This window comes from Ixodes scapularis, unplaced genomic scaffold (genome assembly GCF_016920785.2).
Source record: "Ixodes scapularis isolate PalLabHiFi unplaced genomic scaffold, ASM1692078v2 PGA_scaffold2__306_contigs__length_199485367, whole genome shotgun sequence".
Taxonomy (NCBI): domain Eukaryota; kingdom Metazoa; phylum Arthropoda; class Arachnida; order Ixodida; family Ixodidae; genus Ixodes; species Ixodes scapularis.
In genome coordinates this window covers 34,207,094-34,229,926 of record NW_024609857.1, presented here as the reverse complement: position 1 = coordinate 34,229,926, position 22,833 = coordinate 34,207,094, and the positions used below count along the sequence as shown (strand labels likewise).

At 48.0% G+C, this 22,833-nt stretch overlaps 2 protein-coding genes across 3 annotated transcripts in view; one reads left to right on the top strand and one right to left on the bottom strand.

The window, feature by feature from the left end:
- The window catches only part of LOC8053606 (type II inositol 1,4,5-trisphosphate 5-phosphatase), a 27,832-nt gene extending 7,756 nt beyond the window's left edge, over positions 1 to 20,076 (top strand). For both annotated transcript variants that reach the window (XM_029989968.4, XM_042291794.1), the window contains exons 7-20: positions 108 to 324; positions 1,329 to 1,531; positions 7,504 to 7,810; positions 11,126 to 11,275; positions 11,726 to 12,044; positions 12,584 to 12,652; positions 12,723 to 12,819; positions 13,383 to 13,507; positions 14,244 to 14,354; positions 14,427 to 14,528; positions 14,735 to 14,819; positions 15,337 to 15,464; positions 19,149 to 19,263; positions 19,900 to 20,076. In XM_029989968.4, the coding sequence (XP_029845828.3) occupies positions 108 to 324; positions 1,329 to 1,531; positions 7,504 to 7,810; positions 11,126 to 11,275; positions 11,726 to 12,044; positions 12,584 to 12,652; positions 12,723 to 12,819; positions 13,383 to 13,507; positions 14,244 to 14,354; positions 14,427 to 14,528; positions 14,735 to 14,819; positions 15,337 to 15,464; positions 19,149 to 19,263; positions 19,900 to 20,048 (2,177 nt within the window). In that variant the 3' untranslated portion in view covers positions 20,049 to 20,076. The remainder of the gene's footprint in view (positions 1 to 107; positions 325 to 1,328; positions 1,532 to 7,503; positions 7,811 to 11,125; positions 11,276 to 11,725; positions 12,045 to 12,583; positions 12,653 to 12,722; positions 12,820 to 13,382; positions 13,508 to 14,243; positions 14,355 to 14,426; positions 14,529 to 14,734; positions 14,820 to 15,336; positions 15,465 to 19,148; positions 19,264 to 19,899) is intronic.
- Positions 19,773 to 22,833, bottom strand: LOC8053609 (nucleolar complex protein 3 homolog). Its single transcript, XM_002436227.5, has 2 exons — positions 21,652 to 22,833; positions 19,773 to 21,066 (listed from the first exon to the last, which is right to left on the bottom strand). The coding sequence occupies exons 1-2, from the start codon at positions 22,681 to 22,683 to the stop codon at positions 20,074 to 20,076; spliced, it is 2,025 nt and encodes a 674-aa protein (XP_002436272.4). The 5' UTR covers positions 22,684 to 22,833; the 3' UTR covers positions 19,773 to 20,073.

The window sequence follows — 22,833 nt, the reverse complement described above, 5'->3', positions numbered from 1 at the left end:
ACTTCACCATGTGGTCATTGAACTGCCAGCGACTTCGAGCCATAGTGGCAACCCGGAGTGCTTCGAGGGGAGGTTCCACAGGGAGGCTTCTTGCGTACGTCGTGCAGGGCATGCCCTGCTGCGGAGTCCCCCAGAGAGCTTCCTGTGGCTGCAGCACTATGGGGGCCTGCAGCAGTCCCAGGAGGGGACGCCGCTTCAGAGCCCTGGCGAGCCGCCCCGGCAGAGCATCGCTGAGGGGGCCACCCCCCTGGCCGCCCGGGAGAGCGTGGTACGCCTTCAGCTGGCCATGCGGGAGGACGACTACACGCACCTGCAGGAGCTCAGGTGAGCTGCTGCGCCCTGTCCACCTTTCCATTAGAACCCTAGAGTCAACACAATAATCTAGAGGAAAAGGTCCCATACATTTAGGCTGCTTCAGAACGACGGGGCAAAGATGCAAATGCCATTGGTGGTACTGATGGGAACATATAGCTGGTGACGCTTTGTTCTACACAAAACAGCAGGGAGACATCAGTCGCAAGGCCTGTGTCTAGAGTTTTTCTAGCTTTATTTTGCATGAAAACACCGGCGGCGCGCATTGTATAAAAATAATTAATTTGACGGGCACTCGAACAACCTCATGTCGTCACGTTAAAACAAGCACGCCTAACTGAGGCATCCAGGTACTTCTCTGTGGCTGGGCACATGGTCATTATCTGCCATCTGTGGAACTGAATGAGGATGTATTAGAGAGTAAGTTTTAACCCAAAGATACAATTAGCAATAGGTCACTAGGCACAATATTTTATACTCGTGGTCTCTACGCAGAAAGAAAATTTTGGTTCAAACAGTATCTCTACCTGATCGTCCATCCAACTAGATCACGACGATTGTCTCTTTATTGCTCCGTAAAAAAGTGGATGCACAAGCCTTCTTTGGTTGCGGGGGGGTTAGCGCGCATGACGAGGTAACAATGTGCAAGCGACTAGGGCACCTTTCATCTCATTCACTGGCAATGCCGCTTAAAATCTCCAGCACTGGAGTCGGCGTCCACTTTATCGCGCTACATTGCAAAGGCTAGCATCGTTTGCACTCTGCTACGAGAGCGTGCGGCTTTATCTTGCGCATCATTAGCGCTGTCTTTCGTGCACACGAGACCCGTAATGAAGCATCTCGCCCACCTAAGCAGCTTTGACGGCGTTGGAACGCTCGGCCACCACGCTAGCCTCGACAATGCGACACAAAAGAGCGTTGAGTGTAATTTTTGTAGCGAGGAATAATAGTGTTAGCGGATTAGAGGGGTAGGTCCTCATGCCAGTTTTTCGCACGCCTCTCTTGACATTGTCCAGGCTGTTTGTGGGGACGTGGAACGTGAACGGGCAGGCAGCGGGCAGCACAGGGCTGTCCGAGTGGCTGTCCTGCGACACGGAGGCCCCCCAGCTGTACGCCGTGGGGTTCCAAGAGCTGGACTTGAGCAAAGAGGCCCTCCTGTTTGCAGACAGTCCCCGGGAGGAGGAGTGGCTCACGTGCGTGGCCATGGGACTGCACCCCGGTGAGGTTCACAAGCCTCAGCACCCACCCCGCTCCCAAGAGCTTCGAGAGTCGTGGGGAGACGTTGGAAAGTGGGAAGGGATGCGAATGGAGTTCTGTAAAGGTCTTGAAAAAGCCAGTGGAAATTAGTGTCTTGAGCGATTGTGCGAGCCCTACACGAGAAACTGTGCTCAAAACAGCTGCCCCAAAGCCTCGATCTAGCAGCCAATGTTTTACTAAAAGGCTTTTTCGGGGTCTTTCAGGCCCCGAAAAAGCTAAGGATTAAAAAAAAAGAAATGTTGGTTGTTGTTTTAAGACTTTTCGGTGTTTCTTTAGTGCTTTTCCAGCCAGCTTCAACTGTCTTCGTGTTTTGCATGAAAAACGGACGTCGTTCCGTATTCTACGGGCCGGCGCGCGTGACACTCGCTCGGAGATTCCGTCCTTTGTTGCGTGGCATTTTTGACGTCTGAAAGTCTGCGCCTTTTTGCGGCATCAGTTTAACGTAGATAAAATGACGAGATATTGCAGTTTTCCGCGTCTTTGTTGTCTGCGGGCAGGGTTTGTGTAACGTTTGCTCGCACCCATTGTCGGGCAAACTGGAGCCGCCAAATAAGGCACACTTTGGAGTACCGACATTTCAACCATCTCGTTGAAGGCATACCCGAAATTGCGGGTGACTTTTTTTCATTGTCCAGAAATGTTAAAGCAGTCCGTGACAGAACAAAACAATATCGCCTCAACCAATGGCGTAGCCAGGAATTTTTTTTTTTGGGGGGGGGGGGGGGGGGGGAGAGGGAGAGGGAGAGGAGGAAGGAGGGGAGCGGGGGAGGAGGGAGGGAGGGAGGGAGGGAGGGAGGGAGGAATTTGTTGGCCCTAAGGCAAACCAGAGCGGCTAGACTAGCAGCGCTCAGAGTATCGGCTCAATCCATTCCCCAGTTTTCTTGTGGGCGCCGCCATTTTGGTGCTTAGCGCAGAGTTGGACGCAATTGGCGATCGTTACGGTTAGAGAAGGCAACTATCTGGGCTTTAGACACTGTATCGGGAAGCTCATGCAAACTGTGTTAACATATCCGGAGGACGAAAAATTGTTTCCTGTTTCAGATGAAGCTTTGGATAACTGGCAACAATCATTTTAACCACTTAGCCTTTTTTTTGGTGGTAATTCTTGATTTTAATTTGCTTTTTAAAATGTTTATTGCACGTGCGGCCAGGGTGTCTCCACCGTCGGTCGTCATTTTTAAGAAACATGTACTGTAAACAAATTTACGGTACATCTGCTGCCACTCTCTCAGCAGCGCCGAGCTAAGCTCTGAAGAAGCCTGGGTCGTCTAAAACAGTCAAGGGGCGAGCGAGGGTGCACGGACGAGCTCGTCCTAAATGGTTTGGGCACGGCTCTCTAGGCTGGCCCAAAAGGGTTGAGGGGTTAAGCACCAAAACCGGGGAGAGGGATGAGATTTCTAGTTTTTTTGTTCTATCCCCCAAAGGTCATCCTGCCGATATTCCACGCTGCCTGGAGATCGTTCAGAAATGCAGAGGGGAAGGAAATTAACTTGCGCTTTTAATTACCATGGGAAAAGTGCACATTTCCAAAAAGTCCCAGTATACCCTTTTTTTTTTATATCAAAATGTAGCACAATAAATTAAATTTTTAATAAGTATGAAATAAAACACTAATATATTATGCAAGATTTAACTTCTGAAAACCAAAATTATTGTGGCCAGCACAACAAAAATTATAAAGATATGCAGATATCTCAGCAAAAAATGACAGCTAAAAATTTGTAAAGTTTTAATAGCAAGAAAGGCTGCAAATTGCAGTGCCTTACATAAAAAAACTTGTGAAGTTCTCCCACATAGTCTCAACCATCGTGGCATGTCTGCTATTCAGTGAAGCAATTTCTAGATGTGGTAAAACAGGTAAATGTAACAGGTACAGCAGAAGACATTTGTCTTGTGCTCAACTTTACACTCCTCGTCACAGATCTTGCTGTTGCTCCAGTTCTCCATTTCTTGGGGAGACTTCTGATGCAGTTGTTCAGTATGTGCAGTGCTCATCATGTGTTTGATGCGCCGGTCTTTCCATTGAAGATATAATACATTTTGATCCCATAGATACCGGACATCACCTCTTTTTGTCTTCTTCTCCCAACTGAAATTCTTCAACTTGGATGGGAATCCCCCACAATCTTTTCGTGTAGACGCCATGTTTCCAACACGGAGCGCTATCCCTCGGCTGTGTGTTCGTTCAAGATGAATCACCATCTCGTGGGGAAAGAAATTCTAGGGTTGGGGGGAGGGGTGCGAATATTCGAAATTTCGAATGGTAGCTCCGAATTATACCCTATTCAATATTCGCTTCGAGAAGAACTTCACTATTCGCGTTCTTCGAAGCGTTGATTGTGGCGGGTTACCCCGTTGAGTGCGCTTCTTACCGAGCATCGGTGCACTGCGGAGAAGCAATACCCGCGGAAACGAGCTCCGCGGGTGTTGCTTCTCCGCATTACATCGGTACTCGGTAAGAAGCGCACTCAACGGGGTAACCCGCCGCGATAAACACTTGGAAAAGTATGGATATCGCAATTGCGTGCTTGGAAGAAAACCATACATTCAAAGCGGGATGGTGCATGCGTGCCGCCTGTATTTGAAAACAAATGGAAACTTTGTGAATATGTATACTGTAAAACCCTTTATTTTCACGGCCCCTATTTTTTGCGAATCGGTCACAGAGGACATAGTTGCGGCCACTAAATTTCGCCAATTCCAGAGACCTGAATTGAAATTCTTTAGGACCGAAATTTTTGCATGCCTTTAAATTTCGCGAATTTTTCAATTTGCAAAAATTAAGGGCTTGCGAACATTGAGGGTTTTACAGTATCTACACTGTAGTAAAAGTTTCAAAATTAAACTGGCTGTTTTGCAAGAGTATATTTTAGGCAGAGATGCCCTTACAACCTGCGTTTATCATGCACAATTCATTCTTTTTTAACTCAAAATTAAAAAAAAGAAAATATAAGATTTGTAAATTCACTCAATTGGGTATAGTTGGCCATTTCTATGGGATTCATTTTATGTCAACCCCGTCTTTTACTTCCCATCCCAAGGCATCAAACCTTCTGAGGTCAGAGTTAATAAATATAGATGGATTAAACTTGGTTTATAAATGAATAAGTGGAACAACCTTCACAAGTTTAGCTGGGTTTTCGTCTAAGCATAATGCTAAGGTAGTGAAAGGCGTGGAAAAATTATTTGATATTTGAATCGAAAATATTCGGCCAAAACCACTATTCGCTTCGAACTCAAAATCCACTATTCGCACAAGACTAAAATTAACTATAGAGAAATTTAAACTAGAGTGTCTAATCTAGCCACCAGATGCATTGACAACAAGCTCAAATTGGCTGGACCTGCGTGTGAGACCAGCAAGGAACATGAAAACCAAAACAAGCCTTATTGAGACACAGTCGTGTATGTTCGAGTCTGGTTTGACAAATCATTGCTGTTGGAATTAAAATAATGATGGTCTGACGTCATCTTCCGAGTCACTCGTGCTAGTGTCATCAACAAAACTGACCACAGATGCACATGAATTGCGAAACTTCAAACGTTTCCGAGGAGGCACACCACGGAAAATGCACTCTTTCTCGGCTCTGCATTTGATTATAATAACTCACCATCTTGTGGAAAAAAAAAACTATACAGAAACTGAACTAAGAGTGTCCTCCTAATCTGACCACCAGGTGCTTTGACAACAAGCACAAACCTCCCGGACTTCCACGGGAGACCAGCAAAGAACATAAAGACCAAAACAAGCTGCTGTTGTTGATGTTCTGGTCTTATTTGATGAATCATTGCTGTTGGAACTAAAATCTGGTGATCCGACATCATCTTTAGACTCTCTCGTGCTAGTATCAACAACAATATCAACCGGAGATGCGCTCGAATCGCAAGACTTCAAACCAGTCTTGGGTAGCAATGCATTACTAGTAATGTGTTACTGTAACCTTGTTACTTTTTTGGTAACTGTAACAAGTTATGTTTTAAAAATGTAACTTGTAACTGTAGTTCTATTACTTTTTTCTGAGGTAACGATGAAAGTAACGACGTTTGGTCGTTACTTTTATAGGAAATTGCGTACCGCCGCCGATTCGGCGTTTCCCACGTGGTCCGTCAACAACCCAAGTCCAGCCTGGTTCTTTCGCGGGAGCGGGATTCCGCTCCCAGTTTATTGGTACAATAAAGCACAACGCTACAAAACACTCAATTTAAACTACAAATACAAGCTACATTACACAAATATTTACAAATGCACGTTAAGCCAAAAGCTAAACACAAAGAAGGCCCCCAGGCCTCGTGTCCCGCGATATCCTAGATCCGGTCGCCACCCACCTGCCTGCGTCTCGGTCTCCTCCGGAGTTCTAAGAGGCCTTTCGCCCCCTGGCCCACCGAGTATCTATCTCGATCGATGGGCGAAAAAATTTCTCCTCGCCCGCCACGGGGGCGCCTGCAGCGCCATCCAGTGGCTAGAAGAGAAAGCGGCACGTCGGGAGCCGAATTCGAGATCCCGATCGACCCCGCGGCGACACGACTATGTGATCGTGTCTGAGGCGAGGCAGCTACTTAGCTGCCTCGCGGCCAAAATGGCAGAGTGGTTTGATAGGTGCCCTCGTGAATGCACGGTGTGCCATACTTTCCAGTTTATTTATGAATACCATATGATTAAACAAGTACAATCTAGCTATTCTTGCACTTTCCAATTGTCTGTTCCGACAATTCAAGTGTCAAGTTGGCCATCCACAAACTTGTGAATACGTTCTTTCTCGCGAGTCATGATCCGAATATAGCCACGTGTTGATGTTGATGTGATGAAAAAAAAAATCTAGTTATCTTTATGCACGCACGTGTACTTTATGACTGAACACTTACATCTTAGTATATTGAAGCACTATCTATGCTGCGGTTGTTCTTTTTTCTGCGCAAACGCTTTTTAATCGGGTGAATCAACCGTGAAACAACAATCTACACGAAGGGCACTGCGCATGTTTCGTATTTTGATTTGCGCCACTACTCCGACATGGTGTCAACAGTCGAGGCAAAATTTACTGCTGTTTGCTCGTTGCACGGGGTCCATTCAGCAAGGGCAGGAACGTGTTCGCCATCATACAAGGGAAACTTTCAGTCACTAATTTGGAGAAGCAATTGCTGCTATGATACAATATGAAGTAAAAAACATACTTTTGAACTTTTATTGAATTAACTTGATGAGGGGCGTTTAGGAGTATTTCCTAAATTTTTCGTGTTATAGAAAAGTAACTGAAAAGTAACGTCATTACTGTTTAAAAGTAACTGTAACTGTAACAAGTTACTCTTTTGATGTGGTAACTGTAACGGTAACTTTGTTACATTTCTCTGAAAGTAACTGTAACTGTAACGAATTAGTTTTTAAAAGTAACTTACCCAAGACTGCTTCAAACACTTCTGAGGAGGCACGCCGCGGGATGAAGACACCGTGTTCGCAGCACGGAGTGCTTTTCCTCAACTGCGTGTTTAGATATAATAACTCGCCATCTCTTGGAAAAAAAAAAAAAAGAACTATAGGGAAACTGAAACTAGTGTATCTATTTTAACCACCAGATGCCGTAACTTGTCCAGGAATGCATCAGAGGCTTTGCAGCATTGCTCGCAAATCGTTAATCACATGTAATCGAAGCCAGTAGTAGCCAAAAAAAAACAAAAAAACAGAGTACTCAGAGCCGGCTAAAGCATACTAAAAGGTCTTAACTATGGAGGCAGCGCAACATGAAAGGAAGTATAAAAAATAAAATAAAAGATCCAATTTTCTTGTTTTCTTGTGCTAGCTTGTGCTGGTACAGCCGTTAACATCCGTGCATCCATCTATACATGACCAAAGTGTCCATACTGTGCGTGTAACTTAGGCACCCAGTGGCTTTAGGGCCAACGGGGTGGCCACACGACATCATCCGGCCCCGTGTGCAGGCTGCCGCTACAAGCTGGTCAAGCTGGTTCGTCTGGTGGGCATGATGCTTGTGCTGTTTGTGGACGAGGCCCTGGCGGACCAGGTGCACGAGGTGGAGGCCCACTGGGTGGGCACGGGCATCCTGGGCAAGATGGGCAACAAAGGGGCCGTGGCTGTGCGGCTGCGCCTGCACGCCAGCACCCTCTGCTTTGTCAACTGCCACCTAGCTGCACACCTCGAGGAGTGCCAGCGGCGCAATCAGGACTTTGCCGACATCTGCGCCCGGCTGGCCTTTGGCAACACCTCCAGAGGCCTGGGAGACCACGAGTGAGTTTTGTGGGAGGGGAGGCACCTGTGACCTAATGACGATGCCGTGGGATGGTTTTATGGCTGGCTCCGATGGTTCACAAGCATTCTGAGGCAGTGCTGTCGAGTAACTTAGTTAAAAGAGTTTCTGTTACTGTGAATAGTTACAGTTTCAGTAGCTATAAACGCTCTCCAAGTTGCTTGGATATTTCAGCAAGACCAACTCGTGCACAGTTTTGGGAATCTGATTTTTCATTTTTAGGGAACAAATTGTGCTCGTTCGATTTACCTGCGCCTCCTGCACTAGCTGCACCGGTGATACACTGCCGCATTCGATTTACGACTGCAGCCTATTTAAAAACGTAGTCGGAAGTACATTCCCCTGTTCTTTTCTGCACCATGCTACACTTTACTGTGCCAGTGCAGGCTGCTGCAGGTAAATCGATTGAGTCTACTGTTGCTTTGATGGTAGTGTTGTATATATATTCAAATTTTCGAATAGTAGTTTAGAATAATACACTATTCGATATCCGCTCGGTGGTGAGCTGTGTATTCATAGTTTTCAAAGTGTTGATCGTGGCAGGCTAGCCCCGTTGAGTGCGCTTCTCACTGGACACCCGTGCACTGTGTGGTAGCAATACCCAGGAAGCTTGCGGTCTCCAGCGGTGTTGTTTCCCCGCGGTGTACAGGTGTCCGGTGATAAGCACACTCAACAAGGCTAGCTCCGCGGGTATTGCTTCCCTGCAGTGTACGGGTGCTCGGTGAGAAGCGCACTCAATGGGGCTAACCCGTTGCAATTATCCAAGAGTATACAACTTTCAAAAAAAAAACACTCCTTGGCCGCTGCCATGTTGCTGATGATGATGCAGTTGGTGCGACTCTTGCGTCCCCTCTCAGCTAAAAATTTTCTGGCACTCTCTTGGACTATTGAAACCAGCTCAGCACAATTCTCTGCCTATATTTTGCTGCTTTGTATTCCAAGTTTTCTGGCCTCTCTTGAAAGTCTCCACTTTATTTTCTTTGTGCATGCTGCATACACTTTTTGTGTCATTTTCCACTGTGAGGAATAAGACCGATATGTGCATGCCATTCAAGTGTTTCTGCTCAACGTTCACTGGAAACAAAGGAAGAAAAGAGCGTTAAATGGCCCCCAACGAGATTTTGAAAACAATGACAAGCGGTTCTCCCCGCTCCCAGTGGTAATCCGCGTAGAGTCCTTCTCAGTCATTCCAAAAATAGTTGTTTGGATGGGGGTAAGGAACAAGCCAGTCGCATCCGTTCCTTTGCTTTGGTGCTGGTGTTGCGAAAAAAGGAAGCTCTTCCCAAAACAAGGTCTTCTTGGATTCTCTCTCCGATCGCCGAGATGGGACTGTCCTTGACACTGTTGTGTGCTGTGTTATTCGAGTTCTCAAATAAATCTTTTTTGGATAACGCTGCACCGTGTGGTACGTACAATATATTGTTTGAATGTTAATATTTGCTCAATTTCATCTTCGAGTCCTGTCGCGTAGATCAGTAATCACATTACCGTAAAATACCGAGCATCCACCCGTTCCAGAATAAGCACCCACCCCTGAATTTTGTTATATTCTAAAAATACGCAAAAGACATATATCTTTGCAAATTGTTGACCTAACAAGTGCCCATCCCCCAGTTTTACTTAGTTATCTCCAAATTTTGAGTGGGCGCTTGCTCGTGATTTTACGGTATTTGTGCGCTTGAAACATGCAAGCGTGATTGACACGGCGTGAGTGGGCGGCGCCGTCAAAACTTATTGTACAATAAAACAAACATTCCAGTTGCATTCGTTCTGTCGTGTACGTACCCAACAAAAATTGTTTGTGGTTTCAAATGTGGTACAATGCTTTCTCATTGTCCTCGAAAAAGTATGTATTTCATGAAACGCAAAAAAGCAGCTAGAAAAGGCGAGAATTTAGCTACTGGCGGTGTCTGAAATTGTGCCTACGCAGGCTGCACATATCGAAATGAACAGTCCGCTCCGTTAGAGTTAGCAGGGATGCCAGTGATAGACTAGCCTCAAAACCAGTGACTGGGCTCAAAAAAGGTTCTCTTGTCCCTGGGGCCGAGTGCTTCTTGGAAAGGTTTATATGTTACGTAGCAATGTGACAGCCCACATTCATCATTCATGCTTGTTGTTTTTTGTCAGATTTGAAATAGAAGAAAGAATATTTTCATACAGCAAGTAGATTTATAAATCTGCTCAATTAGAATAGCTGCGACAAATCCGTCGTTTACATGCCACAGTTGATATAGTTTATATTAATATTAACTGAACTTAGAAGTGAACAAGGGCAAGAACCTTCACGAGTTCAGTTGAATTTTCGTTTAGGCATGGTGCAGAGTAGTGAAAGACTTTGAGACACTTTTTAATGTTCTATTAGAAAATATTCGACCAAAAGTCCCATTCGCTTTGAACTCAAAATTCACTATTTGCACAAGACTATTCAATGGCATCTCTAGAATGAAAAGAAGCTTAAACTTTAGGTTTGAGAGGTTTACTGTTTTAAAATTGTTACATATAAAAGTGGCTAAGTGGAAATTGATGTTTTCTCAACCATTGGAAGTCATTGAATCCACAGGAGGAGTGCAAGTAATTGCGAAGCAATGGTAATGTTCGTGTGCAGGAAAGTGGCCTGGGCTTTATTTGTCAGTTCAGTGTGGAATTGCGGCCTTGACACGAGTGAAGCTCAAAAAATCACTTTGGTCATGTACATATACTTGCCTGCTCAAATGCCGTACTTCTACACGCTATGATGTGTTCTGGAGCAGTGCGTGCTCTTCTGTTTTTGAGAGCACACATGCTCCAAGATGTTATAGACATTTTTCGTTTCCTTTCGTTCTCAGTAATATCTGATATGCGGGACGAAAAAATAATAAAACATTTTAACCTGGAATATGCGAAAAAACATAGGTGAGGCAAAACAAGAATGTGTGACAATCATGCATTTTTCGTAAATGCCTTCCAGTGGCATGGAGAAATCAAAACAATGTTTTAATGCAAACCAGAAGTGACGACATTTAAGGTGGCTGTGCCCTTGTGGAGAAGGTGTATAGGACAAAGCAGAAGTCTGATGCAATTCATTTTTCTCAACTTTTGAGGATATCTCCGAGTAGCTGAAATTCATTTGCAGAGCTCTAGGCCCACTCCAGCTAATGTAGCACTGCTCATACTTAAATAGAGACGACATTGGTTAAGCTCAATCTTTTTAACCCTCATATCTAATCTTACGTGCGGTTGTGATTGTCGCGTTTCTTACTTGGTGCGTTTACGGCGAACTAATGCGATTGCATGGGGGACTGTGCTTGTGCTCGCAGCCAGGTGTTCTGGCTGGGCGACCTCAACTACCGACTGGCAGACCTGGACCCAGAGCACGTCAAGACCCAGGTGGAGCAGGGCCGCCTGGACGCCCTCCTGGCGTACGACCAGCTGCGCTCGCAGCAGCGCCTGGGACGGGCCTTCATGGGGTACGAGGGCTTTGCCCACTCTTCCGTAATGTGCCCTATGGGGACATCGCTTTTTGGCAAAGTAGAAAAGGGAGGGAAAACTAGTTCGGCAAGATTTGTCGCAGTTCGAGTCGTGGACCACAATCACAACTTAACCGAGTTGTGGAAGCTTGAACGAATGCCAACAAGCGGTCGCCACTGATGGGAAATCTGAAATCGGTTGAATCGGACCGACGTTGAGAACTGCAGCGATGCCACTGCAGAACAGCTCCACATACTGCATTGCACAGAACACGTCTCTGACCGACGTGTTTCCGAGTCTTTACGTCATCTCCTCGATTTCCTCATTTCGTTGTATCGGGGTAGGGTACGGCACCACAACCTTCTCGTAACGAATCCGTGCCGAGCAACGTTCGCAGCAGTACCCCCTCGTGGGTCGGCACCAAAAACCCCCTGTGCGTCCCTTTGCAGGTACGAAGAGGGGCCGATCCTGTTTCGCCCCACGTACAAGTACACCCCGGGCAGCCAGCAGTGGGACCTGAGCGAGAAGCAGCGGGCGCCGGCCTGGTGCGACCGAGTCCTCTGGCGGGGGCCCCACGTGACCCAGGTGCGCTACAGCTCTCACGAGGCCCTGGTGCTGAGCGACCACAAGCCCGTGAGCGCCCTCTTCCGCGTCGGGGTCAAGGTGGTGGACCAGGCCAAGTTCCGGACGGTCTACGAGGAGATCATGAAGAAGCTCGACAAGCTCGAAAACGAGTTCCTGCCGCAGGTGGCCGTAGACCGCCTCGAGGTGGGTGGCGCCGCTTTTCCACCGTCGGCGACGGCCGTTCGGTGTGCTCTGTCTGCAGATCGAGAAAAGCGGGGCAAGCCCCTCCCACGAATCTCTCTCCTCGACACGATTGGTGGTTTCCTTCTCTCCAGCATTTGCTCCGCTAAAGTGGAAAGAGTGGAGGGCTTTGTGGGAGCAGCTTTTCCCACTTTTCTTCACTCATAACAGATTACAGAATAGGCGTCCCCAACTCTTTATCTCACGTGCACACCGGTACTGTGCTGAGGCTCCTTAGCCAGACAATTTTCTACTTGCAAAATACCTTTAAATTGCATGGTAAAGAATGAAAAAAGAGAAAAAAAAAATCTTTCTAGTTGCTCGCTTTTAACTGCTTTAGGAAGTTTTTAGTTTTTGTGAATATGGTGAGCAAGCAATTTTATGGCACAGCTTGCTACTCTCAGCAAGCAAAGTGCAAGTTCTGGTAGAAGGAGATGAACATCAAGATGGTCAGGACTGGAAAGGAAGTACAATGTTGTTGGGGCGGTGCATGGTGTCTGCAGGTGCAGTTTGAACGGTTACGCTTCATGGAAAGTCAGGTCCAGACGCTTACAGTGGCCAACACGGGTCAGGTGAGCGAACCTCCAGCCCCCAGCAATGGCCTCTCAAGTTGCTGCTTTGAACTGAATGGCCCTTTCGCAGGTACCTGTGGAGTTCTGCTTCAGAGCCAAACATGACACGGGCCGCTACTGCAAGGACTGGCTGCGGGCAATCCCATCTTCGGGTGCCATCAAGCCCGGTAGGCCTCAAACGTTACCATCTACAAAATGCTGCAGAAGACAGGATCATTACTGGCCATGTCCTGTGTTTTGTGTCTTACAAGTGCGACGTTTAGCTTCAAATAAGCTGGTGCCGTTCCAAGGGCAAGTAAAGTGAAGAAAGAGACCTTGCACACATTGAAACGTGTGGCGTGACCTGCCAGAAGGGATGTGAATTTTAGGAATGGCGATCGGAGATCATATGGCTAAAGTTGTAAATTGCATGCCCACAAGGTTTGCATTGCTGGTTCATGACATCTCCTTACTTCATTATAGGTGTGTGGCAGCAATTTATTTTTGTCTGTAACACTGCGATCTTATTCTAGCCCTGCAGAATGCAAAAGTGCAGTTGCAATTCTGTACAACATTGTGACATCATTGCAAGAACCGTGCTTTGTTCACAGCATTAAAGAGATTTTTTTCGGGTATATTCTCGCTAAGAAATACTAGCACTGTTGTTAAAACGTTGCACCAACATTGAAACTAGGCAGTGAAATTGTGGCAATGTGGCCCAGCATTCGTATAGTGACGCGATGTCTCACAGGGGAGACATGCCTAGTGACCTTGGAGCTGTGTGTAGACAAGCGCACTGCCTGGCAGCTGAACAGTGCCTCCGATTCTCTGGAAGACATCTTGGTGCTGCACCTTGAGCGTGGCAAGGACATCTTCATATCCTTTCAAGGTCTTTGATGGTTGTTTCTCTGGTGTGGTGCCTTGACTACCTTTTCTTTTAGTACTGAATATAGTGCTGGATTTAGACTGATTTGGGAGAGCTTGATGTGTTTGACAAGTAGAACTTATCATTGTAAGATGGGGCGCACGGGTTCTAGTGAGGTGATGAATCACCGTTTATTTGCGAATGCTTGGGACAAACGTGTATATGCAAAGGTCATTGCTTGAAGTCCCTCATTCTTACCATAACCAAACACTTAAATGTGACACTATTTTTACCTTTTTTTTAAGGACATTTCTAAGGAAGGTACAGCCCGTTTCATATCAGTTAACGAAGGCTGAAACGAAGCAACTGGACAGATCGTAATTCTCGACTTGCAGTGTTTTCGTTTTTAACTTGGTCATTTTCACACAAACTATGCATACTCCAAGGCAAAAGAAACTCTTCTGTGGCCCCGCGCAAACTTTCTGACAGTGCAAGTTGAGTGAATGAAGTCACTTCACATCATTTGCAGTATTTAGATCTTGTGACTCATGCTTTGATCTCTGAATTGTGCACATTGTTGGTTACATATCACCGTAGTAAACAGAAGTCGCAGGTTGATCTGTGCAGACAAAGGGCATACTTTTCGTTGCGAGTGGCCCCTCATTGTTCTTGTCGTCTCCTCCGATGCTGAAAAACAAATGCCTCTCAGCACTCACATCCGCAAACAACCTTAACGCGTGTGCCCACGTGACCGTGTCCGGCGAGTACGAGCCCAGCTGCTATGGCTGCTCCCTGGAGGCCCTGGCACGAATTCCCTGTCCCGTCAGGGAGCTGGGCCGAGACCGCCTGCTGAGAGTGGTGAGTGGCCCCCTTCCCCGCCCCCATGTCACAGTGGAGCACAGAGCTAAGTTCCCTCGGTGGTCCTCGCAGGAGCAGAGCCCCTGCCAGGAGGGTCTGCTTGGGGTGCCCTTTGAGGTGCCCAAGGAGCTCTGGCTGCTCGTGGACCACCTGCACAAGTACGGCCTCACGCAGGTGGGGAACTTCATGACAAATAAATTATTGCGCTGTTCACCGGAGGAAATGTTTCCACGGGGCTCTTTTTAATGCCCATTGTTACTGTTGAAGCAAATGGTTCACTCGATAGGAGGATTCAAGAGCGTCATGCCAGAGTATCTTTACCGGTAGTAGCCGTGCCGATTGCTTGGAAGCGGCTGCAGAACTTTGTGCTTCTCTTTCAGGACGACTTGTTCCAGCAGTCCGGCCTGAGCAATGAGCTGCACCACATTCGGGACGCCTTGGATGCCCGGTTGGACGGGCACCTACGTATCCTCAACACCGGCAGCACCTACTAGTCTTGGTCAAGTGTCAGAAAACAATTGTGTGAAGGTCCAAAAAATGAGGACATAAGAGACTCCGGGAGTGCGGCGTTAGGATGCAATAACTCTAGCGCAATAGCGAATGGGAGGTTTGTACAGGAAATTGGCAATGTGACTCACAGTGCCACCCCGTTTGCCTCGGTAGGTCAAGGCCCCTGAAACCGTTTCAGGAAATGGTAATACACCTATTCATCACACAAAACATTCAAGGTGCCTTGTGAGCAACATCAAAACTATTTCATGAGCAGCGTGCATATGGGTTTCCATTTCACATCACCTCCCTAATACTAGCCTTGTACAATATTGATCCAAAATGTGTGAACATTGTTCTCTATGATAGTGGTATGCGGGAATATAAATGTTTTTTTACACCACGAATGCTAAATCAAGGTTCAACTTTAAAGGGTGTGGACCCTCATCATACTAGAGTGCGAGTAGCGTCCTTAGCTGCCGTGCACCCTCAGCTGGCAGCGTCCATTCCATGGCAGAGGCCCTGCTGCTCTTCCTCGATGCCTTGCCAGAACCAGTTGTGCCCTACGCCTGCTACCAGCGCTGCCTCGATTGCTCAAACAACTTTGTGCTTGCCAAGCAGGTAAATGGCACCCTCCCGACATCTAACGGCTGTGTTGGAGCTGTGCCAAAAAGGATATGATATAGAAGTGTATGAAGAATCGTAAGAGCGTTAGAAAAGAAGGTTGCCACTTGTTCCATGTGCTGTAGAAGTGAAAAAAAAAAAAAAAATGTGTCAGAACAAAACAAAAAAAAAAGTAGTATACGAGCTTCATCATGCTGACAAAGACTGGTAAACACAATGTGTGAGAGGCATTCCAGGGAAGAAGAGAAGCACGTCTGAATGACACTGCCTACCTAAGATTTGTCTCATTTCTTACACGCAGCAAGATGGTGCAGCATGACAAAAAAGGTCGCGAAGCGTGGCTTTGCACGCCACACACATTACCTTGTTTTTGCATGCTTCGACCATCGACCCTGGATAGCTCAGTCAGCAAAGCACTTGGCTCACAATCTCGATATCCTGCCAGGTGGACTGAAGCCCTCTTCTACGGTTTCCCACAAGCGTAACGCGTTTCGGTGTCGGTTTTTCGTTAGAGCCGAGCATTACAGAACTTAGAGAAAATCAGCCGATAAAACATATTCTGTGTTTCATCAGACGCCAACGCCGCCACGGATCATGAAGCAAACAAAGAAGCGCGCACGGCACCAAGTTCGCGCTCAAGCTTGTCTGTTGTCGGTATAGAAAGCCTAGATTTAAGAGATGGGGCAACTGCTCAATCAAGGTCACATGGTTTATGGGCCGAGTTTGCAAAACAAGTTGCCGCATGCAAGGAGGCAAAACTCAAAAGCATTCACCTTCTGCAAACGTGTCCACCTCTGACTCCAGTTTCCTCGCCACACTGGCCACGCGACAATCAATTGCAGGCATACTGCTCCCTTTCTTAAATCTAGGCTCTCTCAGTCATCTCCGCTAGTATGTTGTTGCTAGCACTCCTAACGCCCCTATCGCCATGCCACGTCGGCTTCTTCGTGTGCGATGTGGTAAAGCCGCTTCCGAGATAAGTAGTGGGGAGCAGACGACGTTGCAGAGACTCCTGCCGGCGGCCTTTCCAGCATTTTCTGCAGCCTGTTCTGGGTTGCTTCTTGGCCGCGGCAGCAAAGTGCGGCGGTCCGAGATTTAGTAAACTTTCCGAATTTTATTCTTTTTCTAAATTATCACGAAATTTCTAAAAACAAACACAAATGCATCGAAAAAGTGCAAACGAGAATGGGAAAACGTGATCGCTTCGATGTAGCCGTTATTTCGTTATAACCGACTTCATTATAACTGGTCTCAACAGTATGAACATTGCCAATTGCTGACCGGTTGATTCAGAATTTATTTGATTTGTGTTTTGTACAGGATTCTTTAAGGTTTGCAATAAAACAAATTTGAGGACTTTGTATGAAGTGCTTGGGCACATATATATATATTTATTTTAAAATTATTTTGGAATGAAGGTATATTTGGTACAGAAAAAATTAGGGGAAAGTTAGATTGATCAAATTAATGTGCTCAATTTAGGTCTTTCTTTCCCCCTAAGACATTGTGCTGCGCAATATTATTAAAATTTGAGGGTTTCCATGGCCTTTAAAGGGGTAGGGAAACGAAATTTCAGCGCTCATTTTCTAGCTTTAATGTGTTGCATGTTGCACCCTAACCTCAAAAACACCAGTCTTCCGTTGAAAAGCACAAGAAAACTAATTTTAAAGTAAATAAACAATCTTTCAATGTGCACCTGGTGGATGCATGCAAAGCCTATCTGGGAGGTAGTGTAGCAACGTTGTGGAATCTGCTACGTAGTCGTGACGTAGCAGATTCCTTCGGAGCAGCGCTGCTCTTTGGCATTTCAACGTTTTCCTTCTTAGCTTTCCTCCTGAACTCACAAATCGCGCATTGTACCAAACGATCCAAGAAGACGGGAAGGAAGGACTCCCTTCTTTCTTGGGCCCTCGTTCGTGCAACCGGAAACAGCCATTCTCCCCCTAGAAGATTAGCCCGTCGCTCAAAACTCGAACAAAAGTTGCTTTCCCCACCCCGTTCAGCCCCAAGCCGACAGTGTTGTGGAAGCTACGTGCTCCTTGGGCCAGCCACACGCTCGTCACCCCACGGGTACTCCGAACGGCTCGGTTGTAACGCGCTGACGCTACTGAGAGCACCACAACGCTGACAACGCCACCAAGGGCAAAGCTGATAATCACGCCAGCCTTGCTACGTCACGAATGCGGGGAATCTTTTCTTTCTGTTTTTGTTTGCGCCGGATATCCCATGACGCATCGCGCTCTCTGTTCGCTTCTCTTCGAGCGCTTGCTCGAGTGCACCGTTTGGAACGAAAAATATAGCCAATCGTTCAAAATACAAACATGCGATTATCATTTACGGTTATTATCCGTCATGCTTGACTCATTTCCGAACAAAATCGGAATATTTCAATTTTTGTTTCCGTACCCCTTTAAGAGGGCAAGCCCATATTCATTATGCTGCTTGTTTTGTCTACTCAACTTATTGAAGTCACTCACTTTGTCAAAGAAGAGCATGAAAATGTTATTTCTATTTGTATCCTTTTTTTATATGCGCTTCTTGACGCAACCTCTGCCTTAAACGCACTTTACAGACCGTCTTGTCCTCGGTAGAAGAAGACAGGCGTCTGTCTGATCAGGGCCAGAAAGGGGGTCAAAATTCCACTTGGGCCTTGCGCATCCAGCGGGGCATGGTCGGGTTGGGATTCGACGTCCAGGTGTGGTCGCGCACCACGTGACCTTGAAAACAGGTGGGCGAATAAGGAGGGTTTCGAGCTCCTGTCATGCTGCACCATCGCGCTGCGTTTGTCAGAAATGGGAGCAAACCTTCGACACACTTGAACCGTGGCGAGGCGGCTCCGTTCAGACACATCTCTTCTTCCATCACGGTCTTGTCTTCGATGCAGACTTGTTTTCTTAGTTTTCGGGCAAGCTTAGCTACTATAGTCGGTTGCAAGCTAAGAAAAAACCGGAAATGTTTCTCAGAGGAAAATGTAATCCTACGCTGAGAAACGCCAGCCAATTGTTTTCATGACGTCACGATTCTGTGGACCAATCGCGATCCTTTTGAAAAAAAAAAAAGCTCAACATGGCTGCTGGCCTTAGCAACGCGATGCTATAGTTTCTCGTGACAATTATTCTGCTTTTTTGCACCGTGTTTTACGTGCCCGAGGTTACGCCACGAAATCTTGATGGTATCGGCTTGCGTTTGCAGCAGTTTTTGCGCGACAATGTGAGAATCCAGCGACGCTATCGCCAACGAAAATTTCGAAGCGGGCGCTAGGCTTAGCACTGCTGAGAGGTATGTTAGACGGTATGTTAGACAGTATCTTGGACAGAAAATGAATTGGGAAGACGGTACATTGGACATGAATTTCTTTCTTTCTTTACTAAACAGCTATTTCGTTGACAAAAACGTATTCCAACTTATTTAAATGTCCCGAGTGAATTAAATAAATATTGTAGTAGTTTAAGACAGGTTTCCTGGAGGAAGAAAAAAGCAACGTTGCTAGCGAACTACTTTCTCGACGGCGGAGGCACTTCAGATGGGCGCAATGCGCTTGTGGGTGGAGCTAAAAGATTGTTCTTAGGTTGCATCCGACTATAGTCTTAGCGTCCCAAATCAGTCCCCATGTCCCGGTCATTCCAACGTAGTGGTTCCCTGCCTACTCCCTTGAGTAACCTTTGTTTGCTTGCTCTGTAGGTGGTGTCCCAAATGACACCCGAAGTGCACAGACACACATTTCTGTACCTGGTCTGCTTCCTCAAGGAGCTGTTGACCCACGCCAATGACAACCGGCTCGACGCCAAACTGCTCGGTGAGTGCAAGCGCACACCGTCTCTCTAGTCGCCGTCGTCCCGAGTGCCCCGAAGAGAGCGAAATTGCAAATCTCAGACTAGAAAGCCTAGCTTACGAGGGGAAGCCGCTCAAACCACGAAGGCCGCTGGCAATATAATGGCGGACGCTTCCTGCACAAATTGGGTGCAGGTGCGCATGCATGCAGTCACGTGGCAAGGAGGACAACGCCTTGGAGACGTTAAGACGCCTTCACCTCCATGTGACCCTGATCCAACAGTTGGAATCATTATCAAATCTCGGAACACTATCCAGATGAATTGATCACGAAAGGGCATGCTTCCACCTTTCAAATTCTTGTGCAAGTGCAGAACCAATACGACTCACAAACATGCGTCATCTGCTTCGTGTTTGACCGCGTGCACTTGTCGACTTGTGGCAGAGAATGTCACCGGAAGCTAGCCAAATTTTGCATAAATGTTTCGTCGTGCAAGTGCATTAATTGAAAATGTACGCCTATGAGGCATTGCAAACAAATTAAGCTCGCCCTTTATTCGCAGCATGCCGGCGACCGTAGTGGAATACCGGTAGCACTTCCTCGTAGTGAAGTCCAAAGCAAGACGTAAACTGATCTTGTTCATGTCACTCCCATCTGCAGCAAACGTGTTTGGACCCGTCCTGCTGCGGCCGAAGGCACACGGAGCCCTGGAGCCCGGGACAAGCCCCTGGGACACGCGGAGGGACACCGACGAGCGCAAAAAGGCCACCTTTGTGTACCACTTCCTGATGAACGACTACTCCGACTGAGACCAATGAAGCGCCGCTAACTTTTTTATTGCTGGGGCTCCGCAGCCTTTGCCTCAGGCATGTGGGGACTCTTGGGGGGGCTGGGGAATATGGAGAGAAGGTCTTGTGGCGAGCTCAGTGCCTTGTGCGGTTCCAAACGGACCAGTGCTGGGGGAAGGCGACTTCCTGCTGCCAGAGCCCCCGCCCAGGAGGCCAGGGATGGCTGGCAGTGGCGTCGCAACAGGTGTAACTCCCAGAGTGGGGCGCTGCCTGCGTGGTCCGGATCCGGCAATTCGGGTCGGAAAGTACCCTGGTCTTCGGTAGAGTCGAGGAGGACTTGAAGCCGGGGCTCGCTGCGCAGTAAGGCTCCAAGGGCAAGAGACAGGGCCAAGGCACCTCCAGTCTGGGCCAAGCACAGAGTGGCCAATCGTTTAAGAAGAGCCCTTATTCGGTTGGCCGAAAGGCTTCTGCAGCGGTCGGTAACCATGGGCCGCCAACATAACAGCACGGCACGGGCATCGACGTTCGACAGCATGCAACCAAAGAGTGCCAGGTAGAAGCGCTGCGGGTCCACATTGAGGGCTTTGCCCTGCCCCGAGAGAAGAGCAAAGGCTGCCTGGAGGCACAGGGGGATCTCGCGAGGGCCCAACTGGTCCAGCAGGGCCGAGAGTGCTCCCAGCAGGTCTTCCAGAAAGTCAAGGTTCACGAGGTGGGCAAACCGGGAGACGCCACGAAGTACGGGCCCTAGAAGGGGCTTGATGACGGGACGCTGCAGCACTTGCTTGAGGACGTGGGCATACGTCCACAGGAGCTGCTGCAGGATCTGACCTTGGAGACGATCTCTTTGCACCTCGTTCTCTTGGGCCTCCGTTTCCCGGAGCTGGGCCTCCAGCTTCTGGAGTCGCTTGTGATGCTTGTGTTCTCGGCGAGATAATTTGCGCAAGCGCTCCCTCACCTTCTTCAGGTTGGGGGCACCTTGTGACGCTGGCTCTTCTTTAAGTTTCAGTTCCAGGAAGGGCTCGAGCACTCTCGGATGCACCTGCATGGTTCCAACAATGGTGGCCTTGAGCAAAATCCATTTATAAGCTAGCACAGAGAAGAGGCCTTTCCAGCACAAAACAGCAACTTTCAGTCACATCAGTTAGCAATCTTCATGAGCGCAAGTGTGAAAGGTCAGCGACACAAAAGTTGGCCAAAGACTGGCTTCAGTGGGTTACCTCCGACTGCATGTGACGCAATGTGGGCAAGCTCAAGCATGTAACACTGCTGCCAAGCCCTTCTGCAAGAATATTACTATAGACGGTGATGGGTGAAGAGGAAAGTCTTAGCTCCTTCCACTTTAGCAGAATGAATGCTGGAGAGGAGGCGACCTCTCCGGCATTCGCTTTGCTAAGGTGGAAAGAGGTGGGAGGAGCTTCCACTTTACTCTTAACCTGTTACAGACTGTAGTATGCTACACTTCTATCTTACTGAAATAGGGTTATAGACATCAGAATATAGCTGACCTCACAACACAAGCGTGTGTTTTGGAATGAAAAAAAAAAAACACCTATTATCTATATTAAAAATATAAAAAAAAAAAAATCTGCTTGTTTACCTAAATGAGCTAAACCATGGCACACACCTGAAGTCCTCTGGCACGCAGCAAGGCCCTGGTCTTGCGCACTGCCTCTAAGGTGACCTGTCCGAGCCGGTCTTGGCGGTACAGCTGCTTGAGACTGTGGCAGGCGGTGCGGGACAATTCCTCGTCCTCGCTACCCAAGCAGTGCACGGCCAGGGACACCAGTTGCTCTCGCAGGTTGAAGTGCGGATGAGCCAACAACAACCCGCATACGCACCGGCCCGCTACGTGGGCCAGCTGGGCGGCGAGTCGTTGCCGAACCCCTTCGGGACTCTTCTTGTCCCGACGATCGTATCGGGCCAGCATCTTCCGCAAGCAAGTCACATACTGCCCGTAGTAACGGAGCAGGGCATCCTCGAAACCCTGCAGCGCTCGGGTGTCTTTCTTGAGCCTCACGTTGCCGGTCGTCGTAGGTCCCGTAATGGCGTAGCCGGGTACCACGTCTTTGAAGACTTCGAGTAGAGTGAGCGCTGCAAGTCTGCGCAGCAAGTGTTCCGTGCCGAGCCCCAGGCCGATACTGCCGTCGGCGCGAAGGAACGCCAGCAACTCCTTCAGGTGCGTTACCCGCTCTTGAGGATCCTCGACGATGTCGCTGGCGAGGGTGCCCATTCGCTGCTTGAGCTCCCTGAGCTTGCCGTACTGGTACGAAAGCTGCTGCGCGGCTGTACGAGGATGCTGCCGATCTTGCGGCACTGCATCTGCCAGAGGCGTTGAGAGGGCCACTGGGTAGTTGTCACAGTCTTCCTCGCTGTCATCGGTCTGAAGGACAGCCTCTGCTTCGTCTTGCTGATCGTCGACTACTTGAGACTTCCTCACCACACCATGGCCCGTTTTGACCGGGAGAAGCATCTTCACTTTTCTCTCGTGATTCATACTCCGCCGTGGGCTTTTCTCGTAGGTCTTTTCAAGGTAGTCGGTCGCATCTTCGCTTCGTTTACCGGGCACGCTTTGCGGGAATTTCATCCTGCGGCGTTTTCCAAAGTGGCCGTTTACGGCCCTATTAAAGGGTTCCTCGAAACCTGCGCGACGCTTCATTCTTGTTAGCGGATCCGACCCGTGGAAGCCATGGAAGTGTTGATTCCGTCTATCCGTGCCCACGTCCCACGTGCCTGTAGGCCTGTAGCCAGTTGTAGCCAGTACATGTCGACTCGAAGCTACTCCGGCTACTCTACACTACTCGGCTTT

Bases quoted from the DNA above. Each gene is read 5' to 3' on its own strand.
- LOC8053609 (XM_002436227.5), bottom strand. From the start codon at position 22,683: ATGAAGCGTCGCGCAGGTTTCGAGGAACCCTTTAATAGGGCCGTAAAC. The intron at 21,067-21,651 runs GTGTGTGCCATG...GGAACCATGCAG, and splicing joins TGCGTGCCAGAGGACTTCAG to GTGCATCCGAGAGTGCTCGA.